The sequence below is a fragment of the Oncorhynchus gorbuscha genome, linkage group LG01, assembly GCF_021184085.1.
Source record: "Oncorhynchus gorbuscha isolate QuinsamMale2020 ecotype Even-year linkage group LG01, OgorEven_v1.0, whole genome shotgun sequence".
NCBI classification, from domain to species: Eukaryota; Metazoa; Chordata; class Actinopteri; order Salmoniformes; family Salmonidae; genus Oncorhynchus; species Oncorhynchus gorbuscha.
In genome coordinates, this window is record NC_060173.1 from 91,560,407 (window position 1) to 91,576,401 (window position 15,995).

At 42.4% G+C, this 15,995-nt stretch overlaps 1 protein-coding gene across 1 annotated transcript; it reads left to right on the plus strand.

The window, feature by feature from the left end:
- Positions 1-4,360: 4,360 nt before the first annotated feature.
- Positions 4,361-14,202, plus strand: LOC124045865 (atypical chemokine receptor 3-like). The gene is made up of 2 exons (XM_046365616.1): positions 4,361-4,537; positions 12,033-14,202. The coding sequence occupies exon 2, from the start codon at positions 12,076-12,078 to the stop codon at positions 13,210-13,212; it is 1,137 nt and encodes a 378-aa protein (XP_046221572.1). The 5' UTR covers positions 4,361-4,537; positions 12,033-12,075; the 3' UTR covers positions 13,213-14,202.
- The last annotated feature ends 1,793 nt before the right edge of the window (positions 14,203-15,995 follow it).

Consider the following 15,995-nt stretch of genomic DNA (forward strand, 5'->3'; position numbering starts at 1 on the left):
AATTGTGTACAGATCCTTGCGACATGGTGTCGTGCATTATCATGCTGAAACATGAGATGATGGCGGTGGATGAATGGCACGATAATGGACCTCAGGATCTCGTCACGTTATGTCTGCGCTTTTAAATTGCCATCAATAAAAGGCAATTGTGTTCATTGTCTGTAGCTTATGCCTGCCCATACCATAACCCCACCGCCACCACGGGGCACTCTGTTCACAATGTTGACATCAGCACACCGCTCGCCCACACAACGGTCATGAGGCCGGTTGGAAGTACTGCAAAATTCTCTAAAATGACGGAGTCATTAACTCGTTTTTCAACCACTCTACAAAATTCTTATTAACAAACTATAGTTTTTTTTATTTATTTAACCTTTATTTAACCAGGAATGGCTCATTGAGATTTAAATCTCTTTTTAAGAGTGTGCTGGCCAAGATAGGCAGCACCAAGTCATTACAAAAAAATTACAGACAGACAACATGAAAAACTACAAGTAAAAAACATTGAATTCACAAGAGTATAAAACAGCAAATTAAAAACATTGACAGGTCACGGAATCCGCCTCAAAATCCTTCATCATTGATTTAAAAACACCAATCGGGACAAGTTCCTCCAGTTTAAAAGTATTTTGTAAGGTGTTCCAAGACGATGGTGCAGAGTACATAAAAGCCCTTTTTACCATATTCAGTTGGGACATTTGGAACAGTTCGCAGGATAAAGTCCAGCGAACGAAGAGAGTACCCACCACATTCCTGAACAATAAAAATGCACAAATAAAAAGGTAGTTAAAAATGGCTTTGTAAATCAAAGTATACCAGTGATTGAGCCTACGAGTGACTAGAGAAGGCCAGCCAACCCTGGTATACAAAGTGCAGTGGTCCGTAAGGGTTTTGCAGTTTAAAATAAATTTCAAAGTGCCATGGTAAAAGTGTCAATTGATCTCAAACACTGAGCGGAAGCATTCATATATAAAATAGTTTTGGTTAGGACATCTACTTTGTGCATGACACAAGTAATTTTTCCAACAATTGTTTACAGACAGATGATTTCATTTATTCCAGTGGGTCAGAAGTTTACATACACTAAATTGACTGTGCCTTTAAACAGCTTGGAAAAATCCAGAAAATGATGTAATGGCTTTAGAAGCTTTTTATAGGCTAATTGACATAATTGATAGGCTAATTGACATAATTTGAGTCAATTGGAGGTGTACCTGTGGACCGTAGACTGCCGCTGGAGGCTCTGGACAGCAGACCGTTGCTGGAGGCTCTGGACCGCAGACCGTCGCTGGAGGCTCTGGACCACAGACCGTCGCTGGAGGCTCTGGACCGCAGACCGTCGCTGGAGGCTCTGGACCGCAGAACGTCGCTGGAGGCTCTGGACCGCAGACCGTCGCTGGAGGCACTGGACCACAGACCGTCGCTGGAGGCTCTGGACCACAGACCGTCGCTGGAGGCTCTGGACCGCAGACCGTCGCTGGAGGCTCTGAACCGCAGACCGTCGCTGGAGGCTCTGGACCGCAGATCGTCGCTGGAGGCTCTGGACCGCAGACCGTCGCTGGAGGCTCTGAACCGCAGACCGTCGCTGGAGGCTCTGGACCGCAGATCATCGCTGGAGGCTCTGGACCGCAGACCGTCGCTGGAGGCTCTGGACCGCAGACCGTCGCTGGAGGCTCTGGACTGCCGACCGTCGCTGGAGACTCTGTACTGAAGACCGTCGGTGGAGGCTCTGGACTGCCATGGATCAATCCACCTGGCGTGTCAGATTTCAAAAAGGCTTTACGGTGAAAGCAAACCATGCGATTATGTGAGGACAGCTCCTCAGCAGACAAAACATTACAAACAGCTAGCAGCAAAGTAGATTGGTCACGAAAGTCAGAAATGCAATAAAATGAATCACTTACCTTTAATGATCTTCGTATGTTTGCACTCATGAGAATCCCAGTTACACAATGTTTGTTTTGTTCGATAAAGATTCTCTTTATATCCAAAAACCTCCATTTGGTTGGCGCAATTTGTTCAGAAATCCACAGGCTCGTGCGGTCACGACGGGCAGGTGAAAATTCCAAATAGTGTCCGTACGGTTCGTAGAAATGTATAATCAATCCTCAAGTTGTTTTTACAATAAATAATCAATCATATTTTAACCGGACGGTAGCCTTTTCAATAGAAGAGAGAAAGAAAAGGTCTCGCTCCAGGTACGCGCGCATGCACAAATCTGAGGACATCTGGGTATCCACTAACGCGATGTGATCATTCTCGCTTATTTTTTCAGAATAAAAGCCTGAAACTATGTCTAAAGAATGTTCACACCTTGTGGAAGCCATAGAGAAAGGAATCTGGTTGATATCCCCTTTAAATGGAGGATAGGCTTGCAATGGAAAAGAGCAGTTTCAGAAAAACAGCATTTCCTGGATGGATTATTACATCAGTTATGTTATACTCGCAGACAATATTTTGACAGTTTTGGAAACTTTCGAGTGTTTTCTATCCTAATCTGCCAATTATATGCATATTCTAGCTTCTGGGTCTGAGAAATAGGCAGTTTACTTTGGTCACGTTTTTCATCCAAACATCAAAATACTACCCCCTAGCCTAAAGAGGTTTTAAAGCGAGTGTGGGAGTTGGCTCTGGTCTGAAACCTGGCTCCGTCAACCACCCCGTGTGCCCCCCCTCTCGTGCTTCCTTCGTGGTCGCGAACCCCTGTGTCGTCATTGTTCCTCCCTCGCTGCCTCCGTCTGCTCCCATGGAAGGTGTTCCCTTTCGGCCTGGATCTCCTCCTGCGTCCAGGATCCCTTACCATCCAAGATATCCTCCCATGTTCAGGATGTCTGCTCCTCCTGGCCACACTGCTTGGTCCGTTTGTGGTGGGATCTTCTGTCACGATCGTTGTTGGAAGGATGGTCGGACCAAGATGCAGCATGGGGTAGGTTAATAATTTTATATTTATGATAACCGGCACAAAACAAGAAAGAGTAACAAAACTAAACGTACAGCTTTGTTGGGCTAACAAGCAACAATACAAAATCAAGATCCCACAAACTAAAGGTTGAAAAAAGTCTGCCTAACTATGATCACCAATCAGAGACAACGATAGACAGCTGCCTCTGATTGGGAACCATACCCGGCCAACAAAGGAATAGAAAAACTAGAATGCCCACACAAATCACACCCTGCCCTAACCTAATAGAGAAATAAAAAGTCTCTAAGGTCAGGGCTTGACACATGGGGACAGAGATCGTACTTTTTGGCAAAATGTCCTCTGGTCTGATGAAACAAAAATAGAACTGTTTGGCCATAATGACCATTGTTATGTTTGGAGGAAAAGGGGGAGGCTCGCAAGCTGAAGAACACCATCCAACCGTGAAGCACGGGGGTGGCAGCATCATGTTGTGGGAGTGCTTTGCTGCAGGAGGGACTGGTGCACTTCACCAAATAGATGGCATTGTGAGGAAGGACAATTATGTGGATATATTGAAGCAACATTTCATCTCAAGACATCAGTCAGGAAGTTAAAGCTTTGTCGCAAATGGGTTTTCCAAATGGACAATGACCCCAAGCGTATTTCCAAAGTTGTGGCAAAATGGCTTAACAAAGTCAAGGTATTTGATTTGCCATCACAAAGTCCTGACGTCAATCCTATAGAGAATTTGTGGTCAGAACTGAAAAAGCGTGTGCGAGCAAGGAGGCCTACAAACCTGACTCAGTTACACCAGCTCTGTCAGGAGGAATGGGCCAAAACTCACCCAACGTATTATGGGAATCTTGTGGAAGGCTACCTGAAACGTTTGACCCAAGTTAAACAATTTAAAGGCAATGCTAGCAAATACTAATTGAGTGTATGTAAACTTCTGACCCACTGGGAATGTGATGAAAGAAATAAAAGATGAAATAAATAATTCTCTCTACTATTATTCTGACATGTTACATTCTTAAAATAAAGTGGTGATCCTAACTGACTTAAGACAGGGCATTTTTACTGGGATTACATGTCAGAAATTGTTTAAAAAAAAGGTGTATGTAAACTTCCGACTTCAACTGTATGTGCGAAATAGTAGCTTATTGATTTCTATCATAGACCTATCTCAGATAATGACGGTCTACTAAGTAAATAGATGATAATACATGTCTTTGGCAGTCTGCACACAATAGATCCACCTGTTTGTATGAAGCACAAACGTGTTTCGACTATTGGGCAATTGTTTGTGGGACAAAGTGAAAATCAGACGCTTTTGTTTCGCTCTTGGCAGAAACTTCAATGAATGTGTTTTGGGACCTGCCTTGGGAGGCGTATCACTACGCAATAGGTTAGGCCTATTTAACAAGTGCAGTGGGAGGCACGAGGCCAGGTTCACTATAGCAGGGAGGAGAGAGTCACTGGGTACTCACCCACTCATTCGAATCACATAGCGGAGAGCTCACAACCACCACCTCTCCCTATCTTGGACAAATCATAACAGGACATCCCTTCGCCCAGGAGAAGCGGTGCAATTTCATCGAAGAGCTCACACATAAAGAATTTTCTTCTCAATTACAAGTAAGACATTGTATTTTACATCAATTTTAGTTTCTAAGTAAACCAGTTGACAGGAGCATCTCCATAACAAGAGGTTGCGGGCCAAACAGCTGCACTCCTAACATTTCTGTTTCGTGGACAGCCGACAGTCAATTTTACGTTTCAGCTAATGGTGCATTGTTGCTTGTTGAGTTTTGGCTAAAACATGATCCTAATGTGACTACTTGCCTCTGATGTCCTCAAGTCGTTCTATCCATAGAAAGGGCCATCGGCTTTCGCAGCGTGGCGCGCGGATTAGTAGTGCCTGTTCAATAAACGTCGCCAGGTTACACACGGAGTCCCCTGGCATTTGATAAGGAATGTGGTTTGTTTTCAGGGAAGATTTAAACATGGTTTACGGAATTGAATGTGTTCTCAGATCGGCTACAAGAGCTTCACGTCAGATTATTTCAGTGCTCTCTCGCGCGTAATGGCAATGTACGGATATAAAGATCAACTCGGTATTGTAACTCTACATAAGTGTGTGTTTCTCACTTATGTAAATTCATCCGTTCCCTATCATATACATATTTTCTTATATTTCAATTGTATGTTTTAAATATAAGCATTGTGACGCATGGATAATGTAATACCATATAAAAGTGCAAATAAATGCGCTTGGGTACGAAGTTTCCCCATATTGAAATATATAAACAAAACGAAAACGTTTATCTTCCTCATCTCATATAGGGTTCTGGCAGTTATAGGGATGTTTGTGGGACCTCCCTTGACCCCTCTCCATTGAGTCCTTTTCTTTTGCAAGACAAAAGCCTAAACCAACAGGAGAGAGCGCTTCCAGCGAGAGAGAGCTCCGATCTTTTATTGTCACACCTGCAGCATTCTCTGGTTTTGAATTAACACATGAAAACATTGCTCCCTATTTGTCCAGTATTGGAATGCATGCATCATCTGCCTTGCATGCTGCTTGGCTAATGTGTAACCAGATAGGGAATCACCAGGGATCATAAAATACAGATGTAGGATCTGAATTGGATAACTATGTTGTTGCTGAGAATTTTCCTGCTCAGCAGGAAATGCAAATTTGTAGTGTATTTGAGGTCTAAAAAGGCTTCTAAAGTTTGTCATTTCCACATTGAAATTTCAGACGTGATTTTCCCTTACGAAAAATGTATCAACCCCTTCAAAAATTAATTATAATCCACATAATAATTCACATTTCCTGTTGCTGCAGGATTATTTTTCTGCTGTAGCAAAGTGGCTCCAATTATGATCCTACATCTATACCTGCAGCCCTCGAGGTATAATATCATACATTTACATTTTAGTCATTTAGCAGATGCTCTTATCCAGAGCGACTTACAGTTAGTGCATTCATCTTACACTAGGTGGGACAACCACATTCACAGTCATAGAATACATTTTTCCTCAGTAAATCAGCACAATCAGAGCTAGTAAGGGGGAACATATAATGCTCATGTTCATACAGCCTCTCATGTTCTATGTTGCAACCAGCTCAGCCTTATTGGGTATTTGGAGTATGGTGAAATTATAGGTTTGTGATCTGAGTATTCCCCAGTTACTTGTAATGAGAGTTTGAGGGGCAGATAATGAGAGAGAGGGAGATGAGGAGAGAGAGAGAGACAGTCAGAAAGGGGGAGAAGGACTGCTTATCAGTGCAGTGTTCTGCTGCTGTGCGTGTGTGCATGTGTGTTTCTTTGTGTGTGTGTGTGTGTGTTATCAGATGGGCTGAGTGTGAAGGGGATAATGGATCAGAGAGATGTGACGTGAGCTGGCACCTCAGGTGTTTCTGTTTACCATATAATAGAGGTGAATTACAGGGACACTTATGTATGAGGGCCCGAGTTAGACTACACCATCCCTCTAAAACAGAAAATTAAAATTCTACTGTAGTAAAGGGCAAGTGGTTGTGTGCCAGGGGTGAAGGGCCAAATCAAAATGAAAAGAGCAATCAATTGAATAGCTTCTTGATCACTGATAGAATCTGCTGAAACTAGAGGCAGTCATAACACACACACGCCTATGGGCCACTGCTACAGACATGTGCAACAACACATTCAGCCACAGATAGGCCCTCCCTTCTCCACTGTCAACATGGTCTCCTGTGGAATCACAGACAGTTTGGCGTGGGCCATGCGGTCACACACTCACTGAGCTCACACGCACAGCTGCTTAAGCGGGTCACGTTTCAATGCACTTTAACCCACTGTATTGCCCAGCGGTCGCCGACCTGTCTTTGACCGTGGCTGGACCGTTTCTAAAGTAGTTAAACCCCTTGGTAACCCCGCTCTGATGTCTCACAGTCTGTGGACATGCATGTCAATCATAAGGAACAGGAGGATTAAATCACTGATGGCTCATGTCTGACCTCTCACCTTTAACCCCTCACCTCTCACTTGTCATGTTGTGTCTGTCATGGGAAGAGAGACATCAAGCTAGAGCGTAAAATGACCAATCAGACATACTGTACAGAGAGGTCAGAGGTTGTGTTGTGACCCTGGTATACATAAAACAGAGAGCAGTGTGTGTCCATATGTGTACATGATGTGCATGCATGAGTGTGCAGGATCCCTTTGCGTGTGTTTGTATACTGTATATGATTAGCCTCAGATGTTTTCAGATGATGTTGTGGTTATAACAAATCTGTCTTCTCTCTCCTTCCTTCACTTTATTTCTGGAGGAGCAGTGTGGCACACGGGGAAATGTTTTCTTGCACATCAATGGAAAACATGATTTAAAGCGACATCAGGTTTACCATTCCGACTGACGCTGGATCTCTGAACATTTTGGAATTACACAATGTTTGGGTCCCAGATCCTATTGCCTCACATTTAATCTGTTTTGGGACTAATGTAAACATACTGTAGCTGGTGCTGCCCTCTGACTGGACATAAAAAGATAGAGTTTTTAGTCATTCCTCAACCATCCCAAAACAACAGTCTTTATGAACTCATAAAGCAGTTTTTAAAGAGGTAACTACATTTAGGTTATTTGGGATCAGGTGATTGGAGGTTTTTGAATAACTAACTTAACTTTCACTAAATATTTCAATCATACTGATAGCTTAGGTTAAGTGTTTTGAACTCCAAGCACATATAGTACACATGGAAATTCATTTGCTTAGGCATTAATCATGCAAACAATGTATTTATTTATTGTGGAACGTCATCAGCGAGATTCAAACCTATGATCTCAAATCAAATTTTATTGGTCACATACACATATTTAGCAGATGTTATTGCGGGTGTAGCGAAATGCTTGTGTTCCTAACTCCAGCAGTGCAGTAGTATGTAACAATTCACAACAATACAAATCTAAAAGTAAAATAATGGAATTAAGAAATATATAAATATTAGGATGAGCAATGTCGGAGTGGCATTGACTAAAATACAGTAGAATCAAATACAGTATATACATATGAGATGAGTAAAGCAGTATGTAAACATTAAAGTGATTAATGTTCCATTATTAAAGTGACCAGTGATTACATCTTCTGTTATATATGTTTTTAAATAATATTCCTTGAATGTTACTAATGGTTTCTTGTTGCTTTTTTGGAAAGTTTTCTTAATATTCTGAGAACATGACTTGACCGTGAGGAAACCTGCGGAAAACCTTTTGCTGAAGTGCTGAAATTCCCACAGAAGAACATGGTTTCTTAATGTTCTCTGAATGTTCTGAGAACTTGACTTTAAATTGAACCATGAGGAAACCTGTAGAAAACATTCCCACAGAGAATGTTGTTTTTTGTCGTTATTGGAACCATTTGAGAGCATTCATTTAAATAGAACCACGAGGAAGCCTGTAGGAAATGTTATGCTGAAGTACGAAAATTCCAACCTAAGAAACACATAGTTCTCAGAATGTTATGTACTCCCTGGGTATCAATCCTGCACCGTTCCCAGAATTATAGGGCAACCACACTCTAAGAAACCTACGGTTCCCAGAACGTTATGTGCTAACTGGGATGTACAGTGCCTTCAGAAAGTATTCACACCCAATTCACACAACATTCGTCAGGATTTGGCCAGGTTGTTCTGGTTTTTGGTCACTAGATGCCCCCATTGTGCCTTTTGACTTCTGTCAGGACCCAGTTACGAACCCGGGTCTCCAGATTGAGAATCAGTCACTTAACCAACTGAGCCACGAATAGTTGGCAGAACCCAGAAGATGAGGCAGACACAGCAGTACTTGAGACGGTGTATTTAATGAAGCAAAAAGTGAAGTTCCTCAGGAAAACATGCAACTCCACAACCCCAAAAGGAACTCCACAAGAACAAAGGTAATCCTCCAAGACAAAAAGGTAAATCCACAAGGTGGAAGGTATAGCACAAAAAGCCTAAAAAAATACTCAAAAACAAACAAACAAGAACAAAAAAAACAGAATTCCACAAGCGAGTCCACCGGGATCAACAAGAGTTCACAGAGTACTAGGGCTGGGTGCTAACATACAAACACAGAGCAAAGGGCTGAGGAAAACAAAGGGTTTAAATACAATCAGGGGAAACGAGGCACAGGTGCAAATAATAATGAGGATCAAGGGAAAACAAAAGGTCAAAAGGCACAATGGGGGCATCTAGTGACCAAAAACCGGAACAACCCTGGCCAAATCCTGACAATTTTGGAGTGTTACAACTTTAATTTGAAATGGATTAAATTAAGATTTTGTGGCACAGGCCTTCACACAATACCCCATAATATCAAAGGTATTTTTGACAAAGGAATATAAAATGAAAAGCCTTAATGTCTTGAGTCAATAAGTATTCAACCCCTATGTTGTGGCAAGCTTAATTAAGTTCAGGAGTAAAACATTAGCTTTAACAAGTCACGTAATAAGTTGCATGGACTCACTCTGTTTTTAATAATAGTATTGCACACAATTTTTGAATGACTGTCTACCTCTGCTCTGTATCCCACACATACAATTATCTGTAAGGTCCCTCAATCGAGGAGTTTATTTCAAGCACAGATTCAACCACAAAGACCAGGGAGGTTTTCCAATGCCTCGCAAAGAAGGACACCTATTGTTAGATGGGTAAAAAACATAAAGCAGACATTGAATATCACACTTTGAACATGGTGAAGTTATTAATTACACTTTGGATGGTGTATCAATACTTCCAGTCACTACAAAGATACAGGTGTCCTTCCTAACTCAGTTGTGGGAGAGGAAGGAAACCACTCAGGGATTTCACCATGAGGTCAATGGTGACATTTTAAAACAGTTAGTGTCTAATGGCTGTGATAGGTGAAAACTGAGAATGGATCAACAACATTGTAGTTACTCAACAATACTAACCTAAATAACAGAATGGAAACATTTTTGTTGTTTGCAAGAATGCACTATAGTAAAACTGCAAAACACGTGGCAAATAAATGTACCTTATGTCCTGATAACAAAGTGTTATGTTTGGGGCAAATCCAACACAACACATCACTGAGTATCACTTTTCATATTTTCAAGCATGCTGGTGTCTGCATCACGTTATGGGTATGCTTGTCATCGGCAAAGACAAGGTTTCTTTTGGGGCGGACGGGATAAAAAGAAACGGAATAGAGCTAAGCACAGGCAAGATCCGAGAGGGAAACCTTGTTCAGTCGGCTTTTCAACAGAGACACAGACAAATTCACCTTTCAGCAGGACAATAACCTGAAACGCAAGGAAAAATATACTGTATACGAGAGTGCTTACCAAGACGTCATTGAATGTTCCTGAGTGGCCTAGTTACAGTTTTGTCTTAAATCGGCTTGCGGCTTGCAAATCTATGGTAAGACTTGAAAATGGCTGTCTAGCAATAATCAACAGCCAAATTGACAGAGCTTGAATAATTTTTTAAAGAATAATGTGCAAATATTCTACAATCCAGGTGTTCAAAGCTCTTAGAGACTTACACAGAAAGACTCACAGCTGTAATAGCTGCCAAATGTGATTGTAACATGTATTGCCTCTGGGGTGTGAATACTTACAGTACGAGTAAAAAGTTTGGACACACCTACACATTCAAGGGTTTTTCTTTATCTTTACTATTTTCTACATGGTAGAATAATAGTGAAGACATCAAAACTGTGAAATGACACATATGGAATCATGTAGTAACAGAAAAAGTGTTAAACAAATCAAAATATATTTTATATTTGAGATTCATCAAAGTAGCCACCCTTTACCTTGATGACAGCTTTGCACATTCTTGGCACACTCTTGGGATTCTCTCAAGCAGCTTCACCTGGAATGCTTTCCAACAGTCTTGAATTAGTTCCCACATATGCTGAGCACTTGTTGGCTGCTTTTCCTTCACTCTGCAGTACGACTCATCCCAGACCATCTCAATTTGGTTAAGGTCAGGTGATTGTGGAGGCCAGGTCATCTGATCCAGCACTCCCTCACTCTCCTTCTTGGTCAAATAGCCCTTACACAGCTTGGAGGTGTGTTGGGTCATTGTCCTGTTGAAAAACAAATGATAGTCCCACTAATCACAAACCAGATGGGCTTGTGTATTGCTACAGAATGCTGTAGTAGCCATGCTGGTTAAGCGTTTCTTGAATTCTAAATAACCAGCAAAGCACCATCACACCTCCTCGTTCATGCTTCATGGTGGGAACTACACATGCGGAGATCATCTGTCAACTTACAAAAACACAGCGGTTAGAACCACTACACTTAACCAGCATGGCTACCACAGCATTCTGCAACGATACGCCATCCCATTTGGTTGGCGCTTAGTGGGACTATCATTTGCTTTTCAACAGGACAATGACCCAACACACCTCCAGGATGTGTAAGGGCTATTTGACCAAGAAGGAGAATGATGGAGTGCTGCATCAGATGACCTGGCCTCCACAATCACTCAAACTCAACCCAATTGAGATGGTTTGGGATGAGTTGGACTGCAGAGTGAAGGAAAAGCAGTCAAAAGGTGCTCAGCATATTTGGGAACTCCTCCAAGACTGTTGGAAAAGCATTCCAGGTGAATCTGGTTGAGAGAATTACTTCTTTGGTTACTACATGATTCCATATGTGTTATTTCATAGTTTTGATGTCTTCACTATTATTCTACAATGTAGAAAAAAACTTAAATGAGTAGGTGTGTCAACTTTTGACTGGTCTCTATGTAAATAAGATATTTCTGTATTTTATTTTCAATGCATTTGCAAATATTTCTAAAAACATGTTTTTGCTTTTTCATTTTGGGGTTTTGTGTGTGTGTGTGTGTGTGTGTGTGTGTGTGTGTGTGTGTGTGTGTGTGTGTGTGTGTGTGTGTGTGTGTGTGTGTGTGTGTGTGTGTGTGTGTGTGTGTGTGTGTGTGTGTGTGTGTGTGTGTGTGTGGGTGAAAACAAATTAATCTATTTAATCCATTTTGAATTCAGGCTGTAACACAACAAAATGTAGAACAATTCAAGGGGTATGAATACTTTCTGAAGGCACTTTATGTTGATGTTTAGTTCCAAACAGACAAACTGATATCAGGAATGATGGGCTGCTGCCTTCTTGTCTCTACAGATCCCAGGTCCGTGAGGTGTGTGCGATCGTTCCCAGCAGAAGGATGAGCAGCTTTGATTTGGTTGAGCTGCTGGACACTTGGGAGGACCTGAACCTCACGGGCCTCCTGGAGAACGTGACGCGTGTGGAGATGGTCGGGTGTCCAACAGCGTTCGACCGCAGCGCCCTGCTCCACTCCATGTGCATCCTTTACATCTTCATCTTCGTGGTCGGTTTGGCCGCCAACGGCCTCGTCCTCTGGGTCAATGTCCGCTCCCAGCGCACCACCTCCAGCTCCTCCCCTCGCCACGAGACCCACCTCTACATCGCCCACCTGGCGGCAGCTGACCTGTGCGTGTGCGTCACGCTGCCCGTGTGGGTGAGTTCCCTGGCGCAGCATGGCCACTGGCCCTTCGGCGAGGTGGCGTGTAAGCTCACCCACCTGCTCTTCTCTGTTAACCTCTTCAGCTCCATCTTCTTCCTGGCCTGTATGAGTGTCGACCGCTACCTGAGCGTGACACGGCCCGCCGACAGTGAGGATGGGGGACGACGCCGGAAGCTGATTCGCCGCAGCGTGTGCGTAGGAGTGTGGCTCCTGGCTCTGGTGGCCTCCCTGCCCGATACCTACTTCCTGCAGGCGGTGAGGTCATCACACGGGGAGGTAGTGCTGTGCAGGCCGGTGTACCCAGAGGAACACTCCAGGGAGTGGATGGTGGGAGTTCAGCTGAGCTTCATCCTGCTTGGTTTTGTCCTACCCTTCCCTGTCATCGCTCTGGCCTATGCCCTCCTGGCCCAAGCCCTCTCCTCCACCTCCTGTTCCTCCTCGGCGATGGAGCAGGAGCGTCGTGTGAGCCGCAGGGTGATCCTGGCCTATACCGTGGTATTCCTGGGCTGTTGGGGGCCCTACCACGGAGTGCTCCTGGCCGATGCCCTCTCCCTGCTGGGCCTGGTTCCTCTGAGCTGTGGGCTGGAGAACGCCCTCTATGTGGCGCTGCACCTCACCCAGTGTCTGTCCCTGCTTCACTGCTGCTTCAACCCCATCCTCTACAACTTCCTCAACAGGAACTACCGCTATGACCTGATGAAGGCTTTTATCTTTAAGTACTCCACACGTACAGGCCTGACCAGGCTCATAGAGCAGCCCCACATCTCTGAGACAGAGTACTCTGCCGTCGCCGTGGAGAACCCACCACAGATCTGAGACTGAACTCTAGAGCACACCCTGGAACTTAGAACACACCACATATCTCTAGAACATAGTCTGTCCACATGACCCAAAATTATTGAAATTACCTCAAATGCAGTAACCCATGATAACTTATATAGGCTAAATTTGGGCCATCACAAAGAACAACATTAAATATGTGTCTTAACAACTAGAGCATAACAAATAACCTTTCCCAAAGCCTAAGCTGTACACAAACTTCACTGCCACAAGTTTGTGTGCCCTCGTCTGAAGCAAACCAGACATTATTTATAATCCAACATTCCCCTCACAGAAACTACCTGTGTATTTGTCCTGCTACCATGCGTTCCTAATAGGGATGGTGTGAGGGACTGCAGTTGCAGGCCATTATCAACTCAAACTAATGATGTCTGGAGAAAAGCACTTATATTGAGTGGAAGAAAGAGTAGATTCTATGTCTGACAAACAGACTGTTTTAAAGTGCTTCTGAAGTAGTGCCATTGTAGTCATGGTGACACAGACAAACTCTCTCTCTCAATCTCTCTCTCCACTTCAAGACATACCAATCCCAGTTTGTCTGTCTGAAGAGTTCTATATAACTGCTAGAGGTGTGTGTATGTGCGTGTGTGTGTGTGTGTAATTGTGTGACACCTCAAATCCACTTTGTAAATAGTTAGAAGGGCATTGAAATACATATATTATAATTGTTAGATTGTTATTATTCAACTTTCTATATACTGTATTTTTGTACATATTATAAAATACTTTCAAATTTGGCATTGTTTATGTACAGATGTAGGATCTTAATCACCACATATTAATTTACATAGAGTTACTGAAAACCACTAACACATGGTTATATGCCTCGATTCTTATGTAACAACATTTAAAAAAAACTTTTTTTTACATTGGATAAAATGGTATATCAGACACTGCAGTTGAGGAACAATGGGGAAGTAATTCTGCTTTGAAAGTTGATGAACTTGTAACCCCACTTTTGAGAAAATGGCCCTTGAATGTTTTGGTACACCAACTACAGAGCTCTTCTTTGTCTACACCTATTCAGCATCATTCACACCCTCTTAAGCCTTAGCCCCACCCATCTCTTTAAGGATTCACATGTGAGGCCATGCGCTAAACAGGGTGAGTAAGGTAGTTAAGTAAACAACAAAAGACATCAAGACTAAAAGTGGTTTAAGTAGAAGCCAAAAAGAAGGAAAAACTCCAGGTAAATACACACTTGATCTAGTCCTTGGTCTATCCTAACCTAACTTTGAAAGTGTCCAGATAATGATATTTTATCATTATAAGAGATTGCCCAGACATTTGTCTAGATTGAAGGGTCATGTGAAATAAATGCTATAACCACCCCCCAGACACACCTAACTAAGTGGATGGGTCACTACTGTTTGTTCATGAAATACAATAGTTGTCTGAAATCAATCCCACACACACCTGGCTAACTTGATCGGTCATGATATAATTCTCTTGCGAAGTGAGAATGCTAGCTAATTAGCTAAACAATACACTATAATCCCACCCATAGCTATAGTACAAACGGATTGTCATAGCAAGCCACCATAGATGAAATGAATGGATGAACGCTTCACGGCAGCGTGTCTTTTCCGTTTGGTTTGTATTTAACTACAGCTTATTTTGCCCGTTATTGTGTCACTCCAGTTTACACTGACCGTGTGCAGAAAGTAGTCCATCACAATTTTTTTCCACAGATCTTAGTCGATAGCCCCTAATAAATTTGGGGCAACAATGTTGTTGAGAGCAGTAGCAACACTTTTGTGCTATAGACAGAAGCATGCTACATGGTAGCATGCTACATGCTACTAATTTCTCTGCATGTCTAGCCCATCCATTATCTCAGCCAATCATCGCTAGCGGGAAGGTTCCTGCCTTCTTCCGTGGCTAAAACAACTAGGCTCATAATTTAACAATTTTATTTGTATTTACAGATGGCATACACATTTGTTATTAAGGCACATGAAAGTTCACACAAAAAACGCATTTTGCGAAAAATACAAATTCAAATGCCTATTATGTGAAGTAGTGATGTATGACATACGCCTAGCTTCTTGAAATGGGTCATATACTGTATGAACAGTATTGCACTCTACATGTCCAGCTAATAGCCTAACCACCGACCAAGCACTATGGACTAAACATTAAAATCCTGTTGTTGCGGGATAATGTTGCGATGACAAACGGGTCAATTTAAGATCCTACATCTGTAGTTTTGTTAATCGTAATTCATATGTTGTCGATTCAGAAGTTCACATCAGTCATTTCTATGTGTTCATGAAGCTGCCTCATTGTAAATGAAAGTCACTGACTCTGTGACACGAGTCCTGCTATTATAGTGAAAACAGTGTGACTCACACAAAGTTCCATACAAAATGATGATGGATAAAAACATTGAGTTATACAATGCTATGTCTGTCTGTCTGTGGTTACAAACATGTTTTGTTTGATTCATTGCCATGGAGTTATAGTGTCATCTGATTGGATACATATGTATCCTGTTACATTGTGAGAATTCCAATCCTAGCAGTCATTATTGAAAGAGAAAGCAAAGGACCATTGATGTTTTGTGTTTACTGTATGTTATGGATTTTGTTACTTACCAAAAATGAATCTTGTGTCTGAAGTTCTTTTGCGTTGTGTTATTACTTTAATCAGAGCCTTTTAATTAAAGTAACAAGAGGACACATTTTAGTATGGCAGCTCTGACTGGAGTGCATTAGCATGAACACATTCAACCAGACACATTTTCAACTGTAAACTTT

Bases quoted from the DNA above. Each gene is read 5' to 3' on its own strand.
- LOC124045865 (XM_046365616.1), top strand. From the start codon at position 12,076: ATGAGCAGCTTTGATTTGGTTGAGCTGCTGGACACTTGGGAGGACCTG.